The sequence below is a fragment of the Dermatophagoides pteronyssinus genome, unplaced genomic scaffold (assembly GCF_027571235.1).
Source record: "Dermatophagoides pteronyssinus isolate colony J.1.1.1.1 unplaced genomic scaffold, Derpt_VIB-CSIC_2022.12 sq0002, whole genome shotgun sequence".
Taxonomy (NCBI): Eukaryota; Metazoa; Arthropoda; class Arachnida; order Sarcoptiformes; family Pyroglyphidae; genus Dermatophagoides; species Dermatophagoides pteronyssinus.
The window spans coordinates 4,438,391-4,463,397 of NW_027461526.1; the positions used below are offsets into that span (position 1 = coordinate 4,438,391).

General features: G+C 30.7%; 1 protein-coding gene across 2 annotated transcripts; it reads left to right on the forward strand.

Moving 5' to 3' along the window:
* Positions 1-118: 118 nt before the first annotated feature.
* LOC113792159 (uncharacterized) lies at positions 119-23,535 on the forward strand. 2 transcript variants are annotated; one of them, XM_075824763.1, is made up of 6 exons: positions 757-897; positions 5,453-5,929; positions 17,163-18,024; positions 18,095-19,081; positions 19,144-20,037; positions 20,102-23,535. In XM_075824763.1, exons 2-6 carry the CDS (start codon positions 5,921-5,923, stop codon positions 22,117-22,119), a joined length of 4,770 nt encoding a protein of 1,589 aa, XP_075680878.1. In that variant the 5' UTR covers positions 757-897; positions 5,453-5,920; the 3' UTR covers positions 22,120-23,535. The 2 variants fall into 2 exon arrangements, with proteins under 2 accessions (XP_027197866.2, XP_075680878.1); XM_027342065.2 differs by lacking the exon at positions 5,453-5,929 and having other exon boundaries at positions 119-897.
* Positions 23,536-25,007: the final 1,472 nt, after the last annotated feature.

Here is a 25,007-nt window from a genome sequence, read left to right on the forward strand (position 1 = left end):
GGATGCTACTCCTTTTTTGGGTTGTGGATTTTTAATGTTTTTTTTTTTTTTTTTTTTTGGTAAGCATTCCTGTATAGCTGCTTTGTTGTTGATTTTTTTTTCTTGTTCGTTTGTTTGGTTGGTGGTTTATCTTCCATCATCATCATCATCACCATCATCATCATCATCATTGGGTTGTTTGGTGGCTGCATTTTGGTCGAGATTTTGATTAGAGTTTCGTTTAATTTTCATCATCATTTGATTTTGGATTTCTTTTTTTGTTTTGTTTTTTGTTTTTTTGTTTTTGGTTTTTTTTCTTCTTCATTTCTCTATGTTTTGTTGCTGTGTTGGATTTGAATTTGGATAATTTTTTTCTTCGTTTCTCTTTCAGTCACTTTCTTCTGTTCATCATTTGATTATCATCCTTACCACTGTTTAGTTATCCTCTCGCTCTCTCACTTTTCGGTTATAATAATCATTAAATCATTGACGATGTCAGCAATACTCTCGTAGGTTATATACCATCCAGAAAAATTATCATCAACAAACCATCCATTGTCATTAGTAACATTGACATCAACCACATATATTGGTGACTTTTTTCGATGTTGATCATCATGTTTTATGAATGTTGATGATTTTTGAAGAGTGGTTTTATTCAAAGAAAAACAGTAAACAAACAAACGAAATTTCATCAAATAAAACTTATAAGATATGTAAACAAACATTGATGAATCCATCCATCCATTTTTACAAATTTGATTGATGTTTGTGTGTGTGTGTGGTGCGTATTTAGTTAAATCAAGATTTTGGTTCCATGAACTAATCACATCAACAATCAAATCATTGATTTCTGGATTGTGTGATATTCATTTGATTTTCTCAACCAAACACCTTGGTACCTTACACACAAATAAGGTAAGTGAATCAATTTAAGAAAATATTACCAAAATTATTAAACAAAATACATTGAAAAAATCATTATCATTGTCATATGAATGTAACTGTTTTATGATATAAGAGAGTACACGTACACAAACACCCATTCATCCATATAAGTGTTAAGTGTTGAGAAGATTCTTTGGATCATTTTAACACCTTTGACTTTTTAAGGGGTTTGTTTTTTTCTCTCCAGTTTTCTTCAATCTTGTATAGATGAAATATGAGATTTTGTTTGTTTTTGAACAATTCAGATTAATTTGTGTGTGTGGTGTGTGTAGGTAGGTAGGCAACAAAAGGTTAATGAAACTGTAAATTTTTTTTGTTTTAATATTCAGATTAATTTAGCTTTAAAATGTCATTGAACAAATAAAACTTAGAAAAATGAATAACATTTTTTTTGGTTTAAATGTATGTTCATAATCGATATCGATAAAAACTTAAATCGAAAAATATTAGGATTTAGTGAGAATTTTCAAGGTGAATATTCAGGACGTTTTTTGTTTTTGGTTTCCGAGTAAAATGAATTTTCTTTTTGAAGTGATTTGAAGCCAAAATCATTTTGTGCCGGTGGATCGCTATTCAAAACAGAATTGTTAATGTTTGTTTTTTTCATCATAATTTTCCAAAAAAAAACTTTTTTGAATGAAATGGATTCGCCGCACTGTTCAATTCAAATGGATAATGTTAGTTTTATTATGACTTTTTTTTGATTTGAAATTATCTATCTTATCAAGAGAAGAGAGGGGACCATATAGGAATTCATCATAATTGCAGATTGGATATGCAGATGAAAATTTACTTTGACCATCATCATCATCATCACATAACTTTTGTTTCATTGAAGCCGGCCAATATTTCAGAAAAAAAATGAACATTTTTCATCATATATTTTTTTCGAAATATTCTTTTTTTTTCTCAATTTCAATTTCTTGATTATCTAATAGATTGACTATGTGTGATGTTTGTGTGTGTATATAGCCTTCATATATTTCAATGAAAATTTTTCCCTCCTGTTTTCAAACTTGTAGCCGATTAATGTAAATGATGATGATTACAGTAGCTATCTTCTTTTTGCGCTTGCGTTTTGTTTTCCACCATCATCATCCACTTTTTCCCCCCAGTAGTTTGAATGAATATTTTTTTAATCATTTTTATTTCAGACGAAATAATTTTTTCAATGGGGGGACAAACTTGGGAGTGATGAATAAAGAGGAGGAGAATATATTGATTGTCGTCGTCCTTATACGACGTAGTCATCATCATTATCAGTTTTTTTCTGGTTTTGTTCAGAAGAAGAAGATACCATTCAACCAAAAAAAGAAGACAGAAACAAGTATCTCCCTCTCTCTCATTGGTGTATATTTGGTTGTAAGAGAGAGGGGGAAAGGAGGGAGGAAGGGGAAAACGAAAAAAAGGCGTCGTCAATGATGATGTTGTTGTCAGGCGCGTCAAATACACATAGTGTAAGTGTAGATGTATATATAGAAAGTATGGAAAACCAAAAAACAAAAACAAAAATTCTGATGATGATCAATCCATTTTTTCAACTAATAAATAGATCAAATATTATTGATTTTTTGAATGGAAACTTGTAGTTAATTTGAATAATTATTAAATAATTAAATGATTTGTATAAAAATATTGTAAAAAATTTAAACTTTTAAGTCAACAAAATTGATTTGTTTGGTTTGTGGTTTCCAATATTGAAACAAATGTCTTTTTACTTAGTTTGCCTTGTTACACTGTGTGGTGGTGTGTGTGTCGTCGTTTTTACTGGCGGTGCCCATTTTTTTTTAATATCTTTGTTGATGAGCTCTATAGACAGACAAAGAAATATTTCTTTGAAAAAAAAACGATGCGCAAGTGTCTATCATTAAGATGATGATGATGATGATGTTGGTGATGAAAAAAAACATGAATCCAGATATACTGGTAATATCTTCTTCAATCAAGTTGATTTTTTTAAGAAAGAAAAAAAAACTAAAGATTTTCAAGTTTCTGAATCTCTAATTTCTTTTTTCCCCTTTTTTTTCATTCATCTAAAGTTGCCATAATGTTAATTTTGGATTCGCTGGTTTAATCTAAATCAGAATTTATCTTCCATAGTTTCTTGTCTATTAATGATGACAATCAATTTTTTCATTTGGATAACCCAATAGATATATTGACAATAACATAACATTATCAAAATGTTTGTGTTATTGCACAATACATTTTTTGCCGGTTGGGCCAATTCACCATTACACCACCTTACCCCATTCAAATTTCAATCTTATTTCATTCATTCAATACACATTGGATAAAGAGAGAAAAAGAGAAAGAATGAAAGAAAATGGATTCCATTCATGAAGATGCTCAGCGCATGCTATCTCACTGAACTTGTCTTTTTTGCTGTTGTTGTTGTTGTCGTCGTCATCAAATTTTTTTTATATGATGTTTTAATATATGGTGGTTATACAATTGCCTGAATGCTTGCCTGCCTGTTTATATTATTATGTGTTAAAAAAAAGTTTGGTATTTGTAATTTCGTAACTATAGTTATTTTGCTTGCCTATATGCTATGATGATGGTGGTGGTTTTATTTTGGCTTTTTTTGTTGCTTTTGGTTTGGTTGTCAAGCTTAATATTCATTTCTTTGCATATAATGTAGAAATCCGGGAGGATTTGTTTTTTTCTGTTTGATTTGATTTTCTTTCAATAACATATAAACCGGTAGGAAAAGATATAAAGGTTGGCTCCCAAATTTAGCCCCAAACTTTTTTTGAAAATGTACGTTGAAAAAAAATTGAATAGAGAAAGAGAGATAGAGAACTGCAGTCAACAACACCATTTTAGATTATGATTTTCAATTTTCTGTTGATGATGATTAACAACTATGCTGACTGCATGCCTGCTTTATATTAATGAAACAAAAAAACAAAAAAAAACGGGTGGTAATGATGATGACGCCAGAAAAACGAAAAAAAAATCAAACAGACCGGTGTTTGGCCCTACCGGATAGCTTAAGCTATTGGAAAAAACCTACCGGATTAATAAATTTTTCAATTGATAATAGATAACAGAATGTAATATTTTTGTGTGTATTGAGAACGGGTTAACTATGATATTGATGATGTATTCAATATCATCATTATTCATTGCACATCCAATTTTTTTCTGGTTGGTTACTTAATTTTCTTGACCATTATTGATTCAAATTGAAGGGGTAAATCTTGAAATGAAATTTTGATTTAATTTAAGAAAAAAAAATTTAGATCAAAATTCCTCTTATTATTCTTTTTATCACAAAGAATAATTGAAACGTTACTGAAATACATGCGCGTTTATTATTGTGTAACAATGTGTTAAATGGAAAAGATAAAATAATAATAATTTTGCTTTGCTTTCAATTTTGCTAAATTTTATTGCCCATTTACATTTGCTTAACTACGACAACAACAACGACAATCTTTTTTATTATCTTTATTTTCATTCATTTATTTCATTGTCATTCTGGTTCTTAATAATAATATTTACGCAATTTGATGATGGATTCATGGTTATAGATTTTTTTCCGTTTTTCCAAAATTGAATTTATATCATTTTGGATCACTATATGTGGCATGATTCTATTGAATCATTTGGATTCTTTTGTGGTTATTACAGTTTTTTTTGTTTACCACAAAATATATCCCGTTGTTATTTAATATGGTTAACCACCAAATGAAAAAAAACGATTCAGGTGTTTTTTTTTGTTTCTTCGTTTTTCTTCCCCAAATAATTATGTTTGGTTTGGCTACCCGATTCCACAAAAAATGATCATGTGGGTGTAAGACAAACGGAAAATAGAAAAACTAATGTTTCCGATTTGGGTTTTTCTTTTTCTTTTTCGAGTAAAAAAAATGCCATAAAAACCAGTTTCTTTTCATTTTCATTCTGAATGTCATATCTTGAAAGAAGAAGAAAGAAAGAAACAACAGCAATTTTGGTTTCCAGAAAAACAGGAATTTCAATTAAAACAAAATTCTTTTCATATAGAATTGGGAAAGAAAATCCACCAAAAAAGGAGAATTGAAAACTTTTCTGTTTTGTTTTGATTCAACTTTTAATGATATTATCATCATCACGTGTGTAATTACGTTGCTAAATGGAAAAAGAATTTGATTCTTTTCAAAATTTAATTTCTTTGTCAATGAAAATCAGTTTTGGGGGAGAAAAAACATTGAATTTGAATTTGAAAAAAAAGTTTAATGATGATAATGACTTGTGTAAAAACATTTTCAAATTTGAAAATACATTTTATAGTTTTGGCTAATGGGTTGAGTGTGTGTGTGAGAGACCGAGAATATTCTGTTCTGTGCGAAAACCCAAAAAGCAAAAAAAAACTGGCAAATAATCAAAGTTTTTATTCAGTATTTTTTTGACGATTCTCGATTCTTGATTTTCAATGATGATGATTTTTTCATGTGTTTTTTTTGTTCACAATTCATTCAACAAGAGAAAAATGAAATTTTTATATTGATTCGCTTGTTTGTTTCTTTCTTTCTTCCAGAATTTGTTGTGTTTGTTTGTTTGTTCCAGAAGAACAGAGATTAATATTTTGCTGAATGTAATTCCATCATCATCATCATCATCGAATTTGGATCAAAAATCCCCCTCATTGATCGGTTGGTTCCCTGGTTTTCCCCCAATTTCATCCTGTGAATAATCAAAAGAAAAAAATGGCTATTAATAATTAGGATTATATTGATGATGTTTTCTGTGTGAGGGGGGGAAGGTCGATATTGAAATAATAATAATTAATCCCGAAAGAATCAAAAAAAAAATCCTTTTAAATAAACAATCCGGTCGGTGTATGTTTGTGCGTTTGTGTGGTTGAATGATTGATTGATCCAGCAGAAGAAGTCAAAGGAAAAAAATTGAATCATTTTCTTTGTGATTTTTTCGGTTTTGATTTTTGATTTTTCGGAAAATTAATCAAACGAAACAAACATACAGCGACGACTATACGACGATCATCATGATGATGGTAAGTGGTTAATTTTTTCCATTTTTTTCAAGTTTTTTCAAGTATATTTTGTTACCAGAATATTCTGTATTCACTTTTTGTATATATAGAAATGTGTGTGTGTGTACTGCGCATCTCTCTGTGTATTCCATGTTATTTGACCATTGTTTTTTCATTATTATAGTCGTCGTCGTATTTCAAAATGGTAAAAAAGAAATTATTATCCTTGGCCTTGAATATATTCTATTTTTTTTTCATTTTATATACATTGTTATTCTTGTCTACAGAATTATATATGGATGGTCTGCGTGCGTGTGTGTGTGTATGTTTTCTCACGTTTGATTCTTGTTTGTTTCATAAATGGCCCTCATACAAAACGCACACACAGAATTGTCAATGTCAATGTTTTTTGAATTTCATTTTCATTTCGTTTTTTTGGTTCCATATTTTAATATTTGCTTAGGTTTGCATTTGTTTTTGTCTGTTTCTGTTTTCGTTTTCTATAATTATGAATTTTTTCTCATTTAAAAATTACTTATTATTTTTTTTGACAATTTTGCCTTTTTTCTTCCAAATCCATCCATCCATTCGCCCACCCCACCATACATGTTTGGATGTCTTTTTTTTCTCTCCATTTTTCCATTTCTCTCTCGTTAAACATATTTATTTATTGTTTGATGAGGATGATGGTTATGACTGTTATGATATGAAATATTGTGTATACATAGTGTGGTGTAAACACAAACATTAAATATTTTTTTCTTTGACGATAATAATAAATCAGTTTTCGCTTTCTCTCTCGCTTGAGTATCATTCAAAAAAAAAAATTTATTTAATACTGTTGTTGTCGTCATTATTCATTTAGGTTGTCGTTGTTGTTGTTGTTGTTGTTAGCAAAATGTCTTTGACATTAACAAACATCATCATCATCAATGGTAACATGATTATTATGATGTTGATTATGATGATGATGATGATATTTGTCATATTACATACAGTTAGTGAATGGAAAAACAGAAAGAGAATGGATGAATGAAATATGTTGCAATGATGATAAAACAAATAAACAATCCCGATTGAATGAAACGAAATAATTGTTGTTGTTGATGATGCATCTTATTACAGCACACTTTGTTTGAGATTTTTTTTCTGGATTTTTTTCACTTTTCGTATGAACAAAAGATTCATACAGGATTTTTTTGCAAACAAAGAAGAAGGTAGAAAACATAAAGATTTTGGATACTCGACTTGTTGATTTGGGTTGTTGAAATTTTTAATTTGTCAAATCAAATGACAAATTAAAATTTGTTTGTCAACAAAGATTTGTTGTCATTTTGTTTTTGTGTTAATCAGTGGCTGTCAGAAGCTTCATTTTGTATGATTCGGGATTAGATTTTTTGTTGTTGCTGTTTTCGTTTTTTACATGATCATTATTTCATTATCAAATTAGCTTGATATTGATTTGTTTTTTGTTGTTGTTGTTGTTCGACACACTCTATGGGTGTCCTGTACATTAAAAAAACAACAACAGGGGATGTCATAAGTGTTAATCCTGATGAATTAATGTAAAATTCAGATTTGATTTTTAAAGAATTTCAAAAAATGAAAAAATTCCTATCAAATTGATGTCGGTTTTTTATTTTTAAAATTCATGAATGATGTCTTTATCAATGAAAATTATTTGATTGTTTCTGTTGTTTAAGCTAAAAACATTTGTTGTAATTTTTTTTGATTGATTGATTGATTAATTGATTGATTTTTTTTGGCAAGTTTATCAACCTTGTATATTTGAATAATAGGGGTTTCACACTAGCAGCAATGTGAATGAAATATTTCAAATGCAATATTTCAGTCCATAAGGCTGAAATGTAGTGAAATATTGCATTTGAAATATTTCATTCACATTGCTGCTAGTGTGAAACCCCTATAATGGAAAATCCTTTTTAACCAAAACAAAACAAAAAAACCATATTTTTTTGCATTGTTTTTGAAAAAACAAATTGATGATTGTACGACATATGTTATATTGGCGCCTTGAGGCGTGGGTGTTTGGTGGGGGGAAGAAGGGAGTGAAAAAAAACAAATTATAATTCCATTATTTATTGCCTGGAAGAACAATCGATTTTTCGTTTTTTTTCGGGGTTAATAAATAACAAGATGTTTCATTTTCATTTGGAAAATTCTTGTGTGTGTTTTTCTTGTCAATCCTATGATTCTTTCATTTCGTTTTTTTTGGCCAAAGTTCAACAAAAAAACGATTATATATAGAGAGAGTTGAATAAAATGATGTTGTTTGATAAAATGGTGGTTGGTTGGTTGTGACCATGATGTAAACTTTATTTCATTTCGTTTCGTTTCTGTTTACTTCTTTAAGCATCATCATATAGGAAAAGAGTGTGCATATCTCTCTCATCACTTTCTCTATCTCTCTCATACTTTTTCTGCCATTATCATGTCATGTCTTGACTGTTTTTTTTATTTGTTTGTTTATTTGTGTTATGTAACATTGTGAAATAAGCAGAAGAAAAATCTTTGATTTTTTTTCCTTAGAATTTTCACTTTTTTGAAGGTCATGGCTGAATGAAAAAAATAGCGTTAAATAATTCATTTCAAATCGATCTGATTCTCTCTCTCTCCTTGTGTGTATAGATGTGATTTGTTTTTTTTGCAACTTTCTTTGATTATTTGAATGTTTTTGTCATTTAAATAACCAAAGAAAAAAAAAGCAAGCATCAGCCCTAGAAAACAAAGAGCTTTTTGCAATAAAATTAAATCCATTCTTAGACTTTTTTGTTTTTGGTAAACACAAACCCAGCGAAACAAACGAAAAACATTAATATTTTTTTTTACTGATCTTTATTTGTTCTTTGTAAAATGTTTTTGTTGGTTTGATTTAGTTTTTTTGCTAATGTTTGAGTTCTTTGTTTTTTCGATTTCAGTCACGAATAATAATCATGATGATGATGACGATGATAATGAATCTCAAATGTTTTGAAATATCACTGGTGTGTCTATGTTTGTTTTCGGGTGTTGATAATGGTGGTGGTGGTTTGTTTGTTTGTTTGCTGTAGTATATGGGGTGATCATCAACACCAGGTAACACCAGAATTTTTATTCGAATCGAGTTATGTAATTTTTTTTTTGTTTCCAAGTCTTTCATTGTTTTTTTTTCTGATTTTGCTATATAATAAATGTATAGGTAGATCTCAAAGTCCTTTCGTTTTTTTTGAAACTTTGTATCAAAAAAAAATTGATTCGAATCAATATTTTATCATTTCTTTTCGGTTTGGTTTGGTTTCAAAAACTAATGATTATTGCATCTGCGTACAGTTGTTTTCATTACGGTACATTTCCGTGCCTGGTTATGGATTTTCCGGTTCGGCGTAATGTTTTTTTGGTTTTTGCTTTTGTTTTTTTGCTACATTTTTACATTGTCGAAACTCCGGAGAAAAGAAACTTTCATTACTGATGAAAAAAAAGTATCAAAATTTTGATGCAAACTTGCACTCTTTTTTTTTCCATCATTATTTGTTTATTTGGATTCTGTCTGATAGAAGTGATGATCGATCAGAATTTACTTTGGTAATTTTTTCCTTGGAAAATAAAAAATCTAGCATGCCTGCTTTCATCATCATCATTTTCCATTTTCTTGGATTTGGTTGCTAGGTTTAATTCTAGTTTGTTTTTGTGTCTGTTGGGGTTTGGAAAGGGGGCAGCAGTGTACCGAAAAAAGAAAAACTTTTTCCAAAGAAAATTATTGGTTTTTTATCTTTTGACTCGTCTTTTTTACGTAGTAGACATTGAGAATTTCAACTTTTTTTTGATTTACTTTTCCATTCTGGTGATGGTAAATAAAAGAAAATTGAAGGTTTCTGCTGCAATGATTTTTATGATTCTTAAAGAAATTACCAAGACAACCATATCGATGATATCGATATTTTAGCATCCTTTCTTAATTATCATTATAGTCGTCGTCGTTTATCATCAAATGCCGTGTGGCACATACACACACACACACAAACACACTATCACCTTCACCTTGAAAATCATTATTACATCTTTTTTTCTATTGATTGCGCTTGCGTCAATCGAATACTGATTATGATGATGATAATGATAATGATGATGACATTGGTCAGTTGATCATCATCAGTTGACCATTCTTTTAATGATGATTGGTGATGATCACGATTTTTTCTGATTTTTATCTTTGATCAAGAATATTCTCTCTATGTAACACATTGGATGGATTCAATCCGTTTTTAAAAGAAATTTTTCAAAATATATCTACCGAAAAAAAAGAAGAATCGCCATAAATGAAAATTATAGAGAAAAAGTCATTAAGCTTGTTTGCTTGTTTGTTTGTTTGTCTGTTTGCTTATTGATGGCGCCCTTGGTATATGATATGTGTGTGTACATTCGATGGCTTCTCTCTTTCTCTATCTCTATCTCTATTTCTGTTTCTCAACGTTATTTCGAAGAAAGAAAGAAAATAATATTTTACCTTGGCTTACAATGATAGAATGCTAGCATTTTTTTCTCTCAAATGAATGAATGAATGTTTGGACATATCCACCTTTACTCTTTTTTTTCCAAATATTACAGGCCTGTTATAATCAGTGAAAAAACATGTTTTTTTAGATTTTTTTTTGATTTTCATACATAACCAGTCATCCTTATCCAATCCATTCATTCAAAACCGAACCTTATTCCCTTTCACTTTGATTTTGATTTTTTTTTGTTTTGTTACTGGTTTCCACTGTTTGCTTACTCTTCTTCATTTCATTTCATTCATTCAATTGCTATCAGTCAAGTCATCATCATCATCATTATCCATTCAAGCTATAACAACAATATTAATAAATGATGATGATGATGATGTAGATATTCAAATAGGGGAAGGAAAAAAAACGAAATTCATTCATTTCAACCAAATGTACTGGCGCCTTCAATTTGTGTATGGTGTGTGTGTTTTCTGTTGATAACAGCGCCACCAAACATCTTCATGTCAACTATTTAGACACACATTGAACATTTACGACCGGTTTCTTTCATTATTATTCAACATGGATTTGCTGGTTGGCTGCCACCTATAGTATTTTTTGTTTGGAATGAAAAAGAATTGTATAACTTGTTTTTTTTGCTGTAAAGAGAGAGAGAGAGAGAGAGAGAGAGAGAGAGAGAGAGAGAGAGAGAGAGAGAATCCTGGTTTTTTTTTGGAGAGAAATTCATTCAATGGGAGCCTGTTTTTCGAACCAGATGCTAGCTAGATTTTTATTACCCCTCTTTTTCAATGATATTGAAAAAAAAGATCCGGTGTAATAGTTATGATTGGTTGGTTGATTTTTTTTTTTTTTTGATGTGTGCTGGTTGGGTTACATAGTTTTATTCCGGTTACAGGTACGGTTGTTGTTGTTGTTGAAAACCAGCTTTTTCTACATACAGTGGTACCTCGGTTAACGACGATGATCGGGTCCTGAAAAACCGTCGTTAACCGAAATGTTCGTTAACCGAGGTACGATTTTCCATAGGTTTCAATGGAGAGCGGATAAAATTGATCCGACCTCAGACCTTGATTTCCTATTATCACCTTAAATTCTCGAAAAAAGCCATGTAATCATAATAAACTGATTATTTTTGAATTCGTTCTTATCTAGGCTAATCCATAGACTGGATCTGATAACGGAAATCATCACTTTTCGGTGATAAAAATGAAAAATGTCCCACTTCCCTTAAAAGTTTGCTTCACTGTCATAATTCTTTACCTTTTTTCTCAAAAAGAGTTGCAATATGTTTTAGATTGTCTAACGATGGTCACTAAAAAATCCAAATTCATTTGTTTGAAGATCATCACTAAAAAAATCCAAATTCACTTGTTCGAAGATCATCACTAACGAATCCGAATTCACTTGCTTAAAGATCATCACTAAAAATCCAAATTCACTAACGAAGCAATGTTCTCTGACAAATCCAAATTCACTTGCTTAACGATGGTCACTAACAAATCAAATTCACTAACCAAGCAATGATCACTGAAAAATCCAAAATTCACTTGTTTAACCATTCCAACAATGGCCAGTAAAGAATTCAAATTCACGTGTTTATAACGATTCAATTCGTTCAAAACGATTGAATTCAAAATGAAATTTTGCAAATTTTAAATCCATTCAAACCCAGGAAATTGTTTTCTTATTCAAATCCGAAATCTTTCAAAAATGAACCATATTCTCCCATAGCACTTTTTGATAACCAATCGAATTTTATTCCTTGATCGATAAGATTTGTTAAACTTTTCATTCTTTGTTGGACTTGTTTCGTTTATGAATTTGAATTCGTTACTTAGTTGAAATTGTTTAGAAAATGAATTTGGATTTTTCAGTGATCATTGCTTGGTTAGAAATTTGGATTTTTCAGTGATCATTGCTTGGTTAGCAAATTTTGATTTGTTAGTGACCATCGTTAAGCAAGTGAATTTGGATTTTTCAGTGATCATTGCTTGGTTAGGAAATTTGGATTTTTCAGTGATCATTGCTTGGTTAGCAAATTTTGATTTGTTAGTGACCATCGTTAAGCAAGTGAATTTGGATTTTTCAGTGATCATTGCTTGGTTAGGAAATTTGGATTTTTCAGTGATCATTGCTTGGTTAGGAAATTTGGATTTTTCAGTGATCATTGCTTGGTTAGGAAATTTGGATTTTTCAGTGATCATTGCTTGGTTAGCAAATTTTGATTTTTCAGTGATCATTGCTTGGTTAGCAAATTTTGATTTGTTAGTGACCATCGTTAAGCAAGTGAATTTGGATTTTTCAGTGATCATTGCTTGGTTAGGAAATTTGGATTTTTCAGTGATCATTGCTTGGTTAGCAAATTTTGATTTTTCAGTGATCATTGCTTGGTTAGCAAATTTTGATTTGTTAGTGACCATCGTTAAGCAAGTGAATTTGGATTTTTCAGTGATCATTGCTTGGTTAGGAAATTTGGATTTTTCAGTGATCATTGCTTGGTTAGTAAATTTGGATTTGTCAGTGATCATCGTTAAGCAAGCGAATTTTGAATCGTTAGTAATCATAGCTGAATAAGGGAATTCAGATTTGTTCAACCAAAAGAATCATTTTCGGCTAGCGATTATTATATTTGGAACTTGTAATTTTCATGAAATTTCTTGATTAGATATCAATTCTCATAAGTAGGATGTTGTCTTTGTTGAAAAAATCAAATATTTATAATAAATTATACGCAAAAAAATCAAAAATTGATTTTTTTAAATCGTCGTTAACCGAAAAAATCATCGTTAACTGAGGTAATTTTTTCTCCTGACCCATCGTCGTTAACCGAAAATTTCGTTAACCGAGGTGTTCGTTAACCGAGGTACCACTGTACCTGCAAAACAAGAAAAGAAAAATAGTTGTCCTTAACATATTATTCAATCAATGATGAAAAGACAAGTTTTTTTTTTATATGGACAACACCATCTTGAAATCATCATCATTTTCTATCAAACATTTGTTCAAACATATAACATTGTTATATTCCGTACGATTTTTTTGTTTTCTTTGGTCGAATGATGATGATGATGATGATATGGCCAGAATCGATTGAATTCCGTTTGATTTTAATTTCCTGTGTTTGCTTTAAATCTTATATAATAAAGTGTTTGTGTAATGGATTTTCAATGAAATCTTTCTGAGATAAAACTTATGAAAAGGTATGATATTTTTATTGTAAATTTTGGATGGATTTTTTGTTTTTGTTGACTTTTCAATGATTTCAACCTACACCGATGATGATGGCATCAATGTCATCATCAATTTTTTTTCTTGGAACAATATTGTCTTTTGGATTTTCTTTTTTTGTTGTTGTCAAAAATAATAATAGATACTATTTGAGATTTGAAGGATACTATTTGTTATTCGAAGATTTGCTTGTTTTTTTGTTTCTCTCTTTTAACAAAAAAAAAGCCTGTTGAATGAAAATTGTGGCGCCCACTTGTGAGTGAAGTTAGTCAATATGTTTGTGTGTGTGTGTATCTTGTAAGTCGATATGTTTTTTTGAATATCAATTCAAATCATCATATGGTTATTGTTCCAATGTTTCAGAGTAACTAACTCATCATCATGGATTATATTTACCATATTTATATCTAAACACACACAAACACAAACACACAATACGTGTTTTGTGTCCTAGATTTTACTTGATGTTTTTTTTGAATGAATGAATGAAATGAAATGATGATGATGGTGGTGGCCTCGTATTATCATGTGGTATTTTCTCTATTTTACTGTTTTTGCTTTTTGCTTTTCTCTCTCTGTCTATCTGTTTTATTTGGTCATTTACTACCGGATCCTCATGTTTGCAAAAAAAGTGAATCTTTTTTTTCTGTGAAGGGGAAAAGAGAGAATACGAATGTGAACCCGATTTTTCTGTTGTATCATCATCATTTGGATAGAAAATTCAGTAAATTTATTGATTTTCCTAGTTTCACTTCTCTCGTTTTTTGTATGACATGGTTTAGTTTTATCGAAAAAAATAGACAATATTTTCATTTTTGTTGTTTTCGTTACACTTTTGGATCTTTTGTCCGAATCATTCAATTTGTTTGTTTGTTTGATGATTGATTGATTGATTGATTGATTATGAATCGATTGAAAATGTTTTAGTTTTGGGTGTGCTATACCGATGAGAAAACCTTGAGTTTGTTTCCGAATTTTTTTTTCAATAGTTTCTTTTTTGGAAAAAAAGAAGAAAAAAGATGTTTTTTCTGTTGCTCACTTGTATTTGTCAATCATGTTGTTTTCGGTTGAAATTTCATAGCTTCAAATTTGCTTCAATCAATAAATTTGCAATCAAATCTTCAATTGATCTAAATAAAAAAATATTCAACAACAACAACAACAAGTGTGAATCATCAACAACAACAACAAGCTTGTAGGGGAGGAGATTGACCCGAACAATTTATAAATAACGGAGAGAGAGAGAGAAAGTAAAAGAATCATTTCCAATAATAATATTGTGACAGGACAATCCATAATCAAGCAAATTTTTTTCAGCCTTTCGTTCATTTCATTTCATTCAATCAATTGCTTTTAGCATAGGAGAGAGAGAGAGAGAGAGAGAGATGATAATGTGATATCATCATCAACAATATTATGCATCTTTCATTATGTCATGTGTTTCGTATGGATTTTCTCTTTCTCTCTCACACACACATTTTGGATCGTTTTTTTCGTTTTTCAGATTCAAATTATCACTGTAAATGTTTTCTTTCGTTCATTCACATTTCACTTGTTTTTTGTTTTGTTTTGAAAAATGAGAAAATCATTTTGGCTTGTAGATTTTGTTCGGATATAATATTTTAATGACCTAGATTTATATGTCATACACACAGGGCGAGAAACAAACTTTTTCATCGATATAATGATTATATAGGAGATACTAAACACTAACACATGTTGCTCATATAGGATCCATCACAATGTTTTTGTTTGTCTTTTTTCTTTCCTTTTCTCTCATCTTCATATATATTGCATCAGGAAAAAATTAAAGTCAAATAGAGGATGTATTCAATTCGAAAAATATTAATTTAACTATCATTGGGAGCAATGGTTGAAAAAAAACAACAACAACAACAACTGAATGAATGAATGAATGAAAAAACGAAGAGAAAGTCAAAGTTTCGTTCGTTGCGGTAAACAACAAATCTTTGATAATCATACATCCAATGATGATCATTCACAAACCTAGAAAGTTTGCGATTGAATGAAACAGAAAAAAGAGAACATTTTCATTTTTTCCACTTTCTCTCACTATATATCAAATTCAATTTTGATTAAAAATGATCATTATTATGGCATTTTTCATTTTGACATTCTCTTCTTTTTTTGACTTTTAATTTCTCTTTTATTTTATTTTTTTGTTTTCGAGTATTTCAGATTTTGACTTTTCATTTTCATTTCATATCCTGGTCTGTGTGTGTGATGTATAGGACAACGATCTATGTTATGGAACGTTTTCAGTTTTAGTTTGGCGCCAAATTGTTACATGACGCCATTGTCGTTATCATCATCATCGTTGTTGTCGATCGAAATTTTCCCAATTTTTTTCCTTTTCCAGTGTTTTTCTGTTTTTTTTCCTGAAATAAACATTTTTTCATTTTGTTTGTTGTTTTTTTTTGAAAAATCAGGTGATTGATTCATTGATCAACGATTTATTGATTTAAATCAGTGTTTTTTTTGGTGTAACCGTTCCAAATTGTTTTCTCTGTGTGTGTGTGTGTGTTTTTGTGTCGTTTTTTTTTGAATTTTTTTAAACTGTTCAATCCGGTCTTTATTTATTTCCTTATCGGTTCATTCAATCATTTTGAATGAACATTAGAATTGTCAACTTTTAAAACATTGATTCCAGGTGCGTGTTTTAAGTTTTTTCTTTCTTTCTCTCACTCACTTTTTCTACTAAAAAACCCCAGTGATTTATGAGACACCTATTTGTGTTTGTCATATTGTTTCGTAATGAAAATATATTGACCATACCATAAATGTATAAAATGTATGGACCATGTATGGTCAATATATTTTCATTCATTCATTTCATACTGTTTGTGTGTGATAGTTGATTCAAAAGAAAAGAAAAAAGGGCCGGTCTATTGTTGAATAGATGAATTGTGTGTTTCATAACATTTGAAGGAAAAAAACCTTAAATAAGGCCTGACCTTCGACCAATGTGTTATTGTTGTTGTTGATTTAAATGGCTTCTTTTTTTTGAAACGGAAAAAAACGTGTGTTTTTCCCCTTTTTCCTCTACAAAACAAAACAATAACGGTTTTCAATATGATTTTTTATTAAGAAAGGAAACAGACCATCATATCTACTGTGTGTGTTTGTGTGTTATTATTATTATAGCAAAAGGATAACCGTATGTAATTCAATATTGAGATTTTTTTAACGTCTTGTTTCTCTTTTTTACTGTTTTGTTTTGAAAAAAAGAAAAGTTTCTCTCTTTTTTCGATCGAAAGTTATATATACACGTTTCATTTTGGTTCCGGTTGGAAAGAAAATAAAAAAAAATATCAATTAAATCAGTGAAAGTTTTGTTGAAAAATTGATGTCAATTCAAGAGAGAGGCCTTAATTTTTTTTTGACCGTCAAGAATCATAATTTGTCAAATGTTTTTTTGTTGGAAAAGACTGTATTGAATTTCTTTTATTGCTTTGGATTCTCAATTAATAATTTTGTTGTTATTTTATTCAAACAAACAGGAAACATTAGTTCAAGCACCATCAACGGTTACAAACCAAAATTTAGTTGTTACTAATGGTGGCAATAATAATGGACATGTTGGAATTGTTGTTTCTTCGTCCACATCATCATCATCTTCATCTTCGTCTTTAGCTTCGTCGCCAACATCACCATCTTCGTCTTCATCTTCGTCGTCTTCATCATGTTCAGCGCAAGCATCACCACAACAATCAACATTAACAAATTCGGTGATTATTGATTCGACAATATCGTCGTCATCATCATCATCATCGACAACAACGGTAACAAAATCATTGATGGCACCAAATCTTCATCAACAAACATCAGGTCAAATGGTTATGATTGGATCATCATCAAATATTGTTTCTGCAACTAATTTAAATAAAAACGCTGTGAATGGTGTAAATATTGATTATAACGGTGGCAATAATCAAACAAAATTTGCAATTGCTCCGGCATCAATTGTTCATCAAGTGATTAATCCGAAAGATAACACAAAGATGACGGCTACGGCTACATCCAATAATAATAATAACAGTATTTCTCCATCTACGACCACCAATTCAGAAGTATTGGAACAGAACAATGCAATGGTCAAAACAACGGCCATTACAAGTCAAAATGTGCAACAATCGGCTCCAACTGTAGCGACAATATCATCATTTGTATTGCCCATTTCTTTGAGTGGTGGTAATGATTCTACCGCAACATTGTCATCATCATCAACAACGCCTTCAACTTTTACCTTATCTGGATCAGGTAGTGGTGGACATCATAATAACCATAATCGTATAATTCCAGCATCATCAGTTGTGGCCGCAATTCAATCTTCTGCGACGGCAACTAATGGCAGTAATAACCGTAAGTTTAAATAATGGAAAATATTAATCGATTGAACTAATTAACTTTTCTCTTTTATATCATTTATCAGTATCAAACTGTGGTAGTGGAAACATTACTGTTGAAAGCAATAGTATGACCAGTGGTGGTCAAAAAACATCATCCAATAACGGAAACGATCAACAACATATTACTATACAACAAATGGCCGCCGCAGTTGCATCGACCACATCTACAGCTTTGTCTGCGACACCATTGTTGAATAATAATTTAGGCTCACCATCAGCATCAATGACACAGCAACAAGCACAAAAACGTCCGATGAATGCATTTTTAATATTTTGTAAACGACATAGAAGTGTTGTACGTGAACGTTATCCACATTTAGAGAATCGTTCAATAACGAAAATTCTAGGCGAATGGTGGGCAGCATTAAATGCTGAAGAAAAACATGATTATACTGATTTAGCAAGACAATATAAAGAAGCTTTTATGAAAGCTAATCCACATTTTAAATGGTATAAAACAACAGAACCACCTAGACCGCCGCCGCCACCACTACCATCATCATCGCAAACATTATCATCGTTGACGACCCACATGATGCCTTCGAACCAAGTACAAAATGTCAATAATAATATTACTGTTAATACGGTTCTTGTAACTAATAATAACAACCATAACAACAACGTAAATAACACGGGTACTACAGTAACGAATAGCAATCATCAACCGCAACAACAACAACAACAACAGTCAACAACATCATCAATATCATTGGCTTTGGAAGTTTCCGGTTCATCATTACCGATAGCCAATCAAACTGTGCAATCCTCATCTATGCCAACATCTACAAACAACAATGTTGTTGTTGTTGGCAATATGGTCATATCGCCAACTTCATCTTCGACAACTCTAACATCATCTTCAAACAATGGTGGTAATGTTGTTGTTGCCAGTAATTCATCATCATCATCATCAGCAACAACAACACCAACAACAACGATTTGTACAACACCAAAACCACCGAAAAAGCGTTATCTTGAGTCATTAGAATCTAGTGGTGATTATACGAAAAGTAAGTAGCCATATTGATTATCTATGATAATTTTAATGATAATTTCCAAAATAATTCATTAGAAATAACGCCAGCACCAAATCTTCCTGCAGTAAATGGAACCTATTCAGCTGTTTTGGTCTCCACTAACAATAACATTACAAATAATTATCAATCGGGCAATGGTGCAATTTCTCAAGTATCGAACAATGTTATTGCTAGTGGTGGTGGTGATGGTCAATTAAAAATGATTCATCAACCAATGTCATCGAATAGAGAAATAGTATCCAGAGTAATTGAACAACAATTATTATTTAATGGACCGAAAAACGGATCAGGTTGTAAAACTGGTGCAATGCCATTTTTGTCGAATATATCGTCCAGCCAGTCAAAATTTGATAATAATAATTATTCCTCTTCCGTTTCAAATAATAATAATAATAATAATAATAATAATAATTATGCAATCACATCTGATAATAGTTCATCAGAATTGAAGGCAGCCAAAACAATGTTAGCAATAGCATCAGCTGCATCCGGTGTCGGTACAACTGCATTGAGTGGTGGTCCTACTACCGGTAGTACAGGCAATGAATCAAATTGCAGTACTGGAAGTACTAAAAGTCATCATCAAAGTGATTCCGGTTCTGAAACAGCATCCGATGATGAAATTCATCAAAATGAACAATCATCAACAAATAATAAAAATACTTCAACATTAAAATTCTATCCAAATAGATCAGCAACAATGATGGCAATTGAATCAAATGTTGAAAAAAATGATAATGAAGATATCAAACCATTGAATTTAAGTTCAACATCATCGAATGTTACCAACACTAATAGCAAAAATATTCAATCTCCAAAAAAATCAGACGATGATGATGATGATGATGGCGAACGTACTATAACACGTTCAAATCAACAAATCATTGATCATTATATTGATAAATTCTTAAGTTCTGGTCAAATTTGTGGTTCGTATTTGTTGTGATAACTTTTGTTATTTTTTTTTGTACTGATTCTCGTTTTTTTTTGTAGATTTCAAACCGTTGCCACCAAATATTAGTTCGATTCATGGCAATTCTAATAACAAAACAAAACAATCAACATTATTATCATCATCAACATCATCGCCAGCAACGACCACAATAACAACAACATCTAATACATCTGTTGCATTGAATCTAACAACACCGACATCAAATTCTTCATCGTTGTCATTATCATCAACAGCAACAACAACAACAACTAATCAATCAAATTCAAAATTTTTATTGGTTGCCAAAGATTTTAGTCTACGATCAATAACTGGTGGTGCTACTACTCCTACTACTACTGCTGCTGCTGCTGCTGTTGCTGTTGGTAGCAGTAATAATCAAACTGGCACAAAACGATCACATCCAGATAATCAAGTATTGATCGTCAATAATGGATCTCCAGGAAAAATTCTATCAACTTCAATAACAACACCTACAACAGCATTGTTAATGAATTCGGCTAAATTGACAAGTACAGAATCATTACCATTAAAACGTTCAAGAATTAATGGAACAGTAATCGGTGTTAATGAAATGATGGCTGCTATGGCTGCCGCTGCTGCTGCTGCTAATGCCAATAATAATAATAACAATAATAATAATCAAGTTGTTTGTAACAATCAAATGATCAATGATAATGGTCATTCGAAATTTGTAACCGGATCATTCGATCTTGAGGAACATATTCGAGCATTACCGCAATTAGACAATAATCATCTGGTCAATGCTCTTCATCTTCGTAATCAACATGAATTGACCAAAACGACAACAACGTCATCAAATAACATTAATACAACAAGTTGTTCCACTTCGAATCCAACATTGATGATCGTTCAATCGAGCAATACAAATGCTCAAACTTCTCCAACATCAACAGCAACATCATTGGTCAAAACGGTTTTCTATCCAGCGACGACAACGACAACCGCTGCGAATAATGGACAACAACAATCACATTCCGCATTTATACCTATATCGACAGCAACATCTTCAATACAGCAACCGGAAAATCTTAAATTGAATCTTAATGGCCAGAAAATAGCCTCAATAATTGGCACTACCAAATTATCTCAACTACCAATATCACGATCATCTTCATTTTCATCATCGTCTGCGAATTCAGCTGTTAATCTTACCATTACAACGCAATCAACGCCGTCATCAATTAATAATGCATCATTATCACGATTGACAACTATCACAGCCACAAATACTACTTCATCGTTGTCTTCCGAATTAAATATGGATGCATTGCCTTTACGTTTAGCTACAGCGGCTACTGCCGGTGCTATACCGAACACTACTGTCACATCATCATCGGTATCACCACGAATGCAACAAAGCCCTTCGGTTGTTATCAAATTTGGTACTGGTCAAACAATTCCGGTACAAACATTGGATGGCAATTTAGTTTCTATTGGTTATATAAGTAAAGCTGCCACTGCTTCTGCCGTTGTTGGAAATGTTTCATCTGGAACTTCGACCATAGCTCAACCGATTATAATGACAACAACGCCATTGATTGGAAATTCAAATAATAATAAACCAATGGATCTAAGTGTTGCGATTGGTTCAACATCATCATCATCAGCTATGCAGCAACAACAATCATATCTTACATCGACAAATGCTGCCACCGGAACCACTGCAGTGATTACATCATCATCAGCTGCAGCTGTAATGGCTGCTGCTGCCGCAGCTGCATCATCGCCAACACAATTATTGTTGTCGATCTCCCCTCATTCATCACAAAGGATCTCGTTGCCGCAAGCATCAGCGGCATCACCACAACCAATAACATCTGTATCATCAGTTATTTCATCATCATCATCGTTATCATCTTCATCAGTGATACCACCAAAAGCAACATCACCAGCTTCTTCGACAACTTCATCGACATCATCTTCTGGTGAATCGGCAAATATTCTATCCACAGTAATTTCATCTCAAGGTTCTATTAATCAATGTGATGGTCTTGCTGCATTAGCCGAAATTGCTCTTCAACAAGCAAATCGCTAATTAGTTTATCAAAATATGCTTAACTGTTTGTTTTTTTTTGTGAAAATAAAGCCGAAGAAATGAAATTTCCCGCCGCCATCGCCTTTTTTTATCTTTCTTTTTTTTATATATAAAAAATAAATAAATAAAATTCCTTTCATCAAATCAAAAATAATGATTCTCAAACGAAAACGAAAAAAAAATTCATATTTGGTGCAAATATTTATCTCATCCATTCGGCTTAATCCCAAAATCATCATCATCATCATTTTTTTACCATTTTTAATCAAAAAATTTTTTTTCTTCTTTCTACTGCATATATCAAAAACAAATCAATCATTGAATGAATGAATCAATCAAAATGGAAAAATTGAAGCTACTTCGATAATGATAAATTCGAGAGAAGCAAGAAGCAAGATAAAATCGAAATTATATTTTGGCAAATTTTTGCTTCTTTTTTTTTGTTGAAAATAATGAATTAAAAATTCTCATCAGATATTTGCAAAATACATCATTTTATATTTACACAACATTAACAACAACATTTTTAATTTCCTGGCGAAACAAAAAATTACTAATTTTTACTAATAATCTTTTCTATCTATATGTCTATTGGATAATGGAAATATACAGGAGGATCAATTCAGAATTTTTTCTACATTTAAATTATTAAATCAAAAAAACTTTTTTTGGGTAATTTCTTTTCAAAAAAGAATCCAAACAAAACATAACAAAATCATCATCATCATCAAACACCAATCCTTTACCATTTTCTTTGAACACTAACTGATCGAACTAAACACACAGACACACACACAGCTATAAAAGTCTTTCTTACTTTTCAATCATCATCATCATCAAATATAGTGTTTTGTATCAAATCGATGGCCATTATTAAAAGCAAAATAGCAAAATTCATTTTCACGCACATTCATTTTTTCCCCAATTAACACCAAGATTGTTTTGTTTTTTTTTCAAAATTTTTGTAATTTTGTTTTTCCACCATCATTTTCATTTACTTTGACAACTGCAAACATAAAATGAAAACACACCATACTAAGAACAACGCAACAAAATTCAATAGATTCGAAGATTTACTATTTGGAAAAAAATTGATTCCGATATCGATGATGATGATTGGTAATTGAATTGAAGAATTGTATTTTCATCTCATGGCTTCGCTTCTCTCTTTCATTCATTCATTCGTATTCGATGATCATCAAACAAACAAACAAACCAGAAAATTTTTTTCTACACACGATTAGCATATTGAAGAAAAAAAAATTTGTTTAAAAAAATTGTGATTATATAATAGGATTTTTCTCTTTCTTTTTTGGTGTTTTTGTATACACACAAACACATCATCCATTTCAATATGAATATGTGCTCTCCATCGATTCTTGTTTTCAAAAAAATAAAATTACATAATAATTTATAGGATGATGATGAATTTTTTTCTAATTATCTATTTGTAAAAACAAAAAAACATTGAAAAGTTTCAAACAAAAATTTTTTGGCACCGGGAATAATTTCATCAATTTTGGATGATTTTATATTGAAAAAACGAGGATGATGATTTATATGTCAAAGTCTCTCTCTCTCTCGCTCTATTTGTATCTCGAATTATTCATTTTCGATAATTGTCGTTTTGCTGATGTGAATTTTTTTTCTTCTTCTTCTTTTCTATTTTAATTACCTTTATATCTTTTTTTCTCATTCTCATTATTATTATTATTTTGAAGATTATATTTCCTTTGCCATTTTTTCTCCTTCTTTATTACTCTCTCTCTCCTCCTCTTTAGTGAAAATCAAAAAAGATGTTTAATTAATTGAATAAAAATTTTATTATTTACAAAAAAAAACGAATTGTTAATTTTTTGTTGTTTGGTTTCATTTGTAAAATCATAAATCTTGTTGTTGTTGTTGTTGTTCATCAACATTGCCTGAAGATGATGTTGATGTTAACGACGTCAAAGACGGTGTTGTTGTTTCAATTTGATCATTATCGTTTGATTGTTTTTTCAATCCATAACGATCATTGGTTTTAATATTCATTTTATTGGTTGTATTTGATGTTGATGAAATATGTGATGATCGATTTGTTCGTTTCGATAAACTTGTGGATGTTGATGATGATGACACTGATGGTGGCTGTAATCCTAGTCGCCAACCTATCCATTCAATTGTTGTGATTAATATCATAACAAAAATCATTATAACAATCATTTTGATCATCAATTTGATTGGTTGTTTAACAACATTTGTTGTTGTTGTCATAGTTGTTGTTATTGAATTTGTTGTTAAATTATATGATTCTAAATTTTTATTTGCACACATTATTTTTGGATTAATGTATGATATTGTTACGTAGAATTTATGCTTTCGAACAACAGCATTATATGTTATTGATTTTTCGAATTTTTTCTGGCCATTAGTTCGAAGAACCAAAAATACAAGACAAATAATTTGATTATGGAAGTTTTCTTTCGAAAAAAATAACAACATTTGCATAGGTCAATGTCCAAATTCAGTCAGAGGTCATTTGCCTATTTCAATATTCATCAATTATTGTTGTTGTTGTTTGATCGATAAAAATGTCATTCGCAAAAACCTAGCCAAAATCTGATCAAACAACTTGTTTTCCATTATCAACAACACATGCATGGATGCGGAAGAAGTTTTCGTTTCCAAATTTCGCTGATTTTTTGTTTTTAAAAATTATAAAGGTCAATCAATAATGGAATTGAATCGATGATAAATAACCTACGATGTTATCTAAGAATAAGACATGGAAAAAATTGTTTTTAAAGTTCAAGTTTAATGCGGAGATCAAAAAAAATGTCAACAAAGTTTTTTGCCCCCAAATTATCGCATAGTACTGCTGTCATCATCGATCTTCGTCATCAGAA

Coding starts and splice junctions, on each gene's coding strand:
- LOC113792159 (XM_027342065.2), top strand. CDS start 745: ATGTTTGTGTGTGTGTGTGGTGCGTATTTAGTTAAATCAAGATTTTGG. Junction 898..17,162: donor GTACCTTACACACAAATAAG/GTAAGTGAATCA, acceptor TCAAACAAACAG/GAAACATTAGTTCAAGCACC. Junction 19,082..19,143: donor TAGTGGTGATTATACGAAAA/GTAAGTAGCCAT, acceptor ATAATTCATTAG/AAATAACGCCAGCACCAAAT.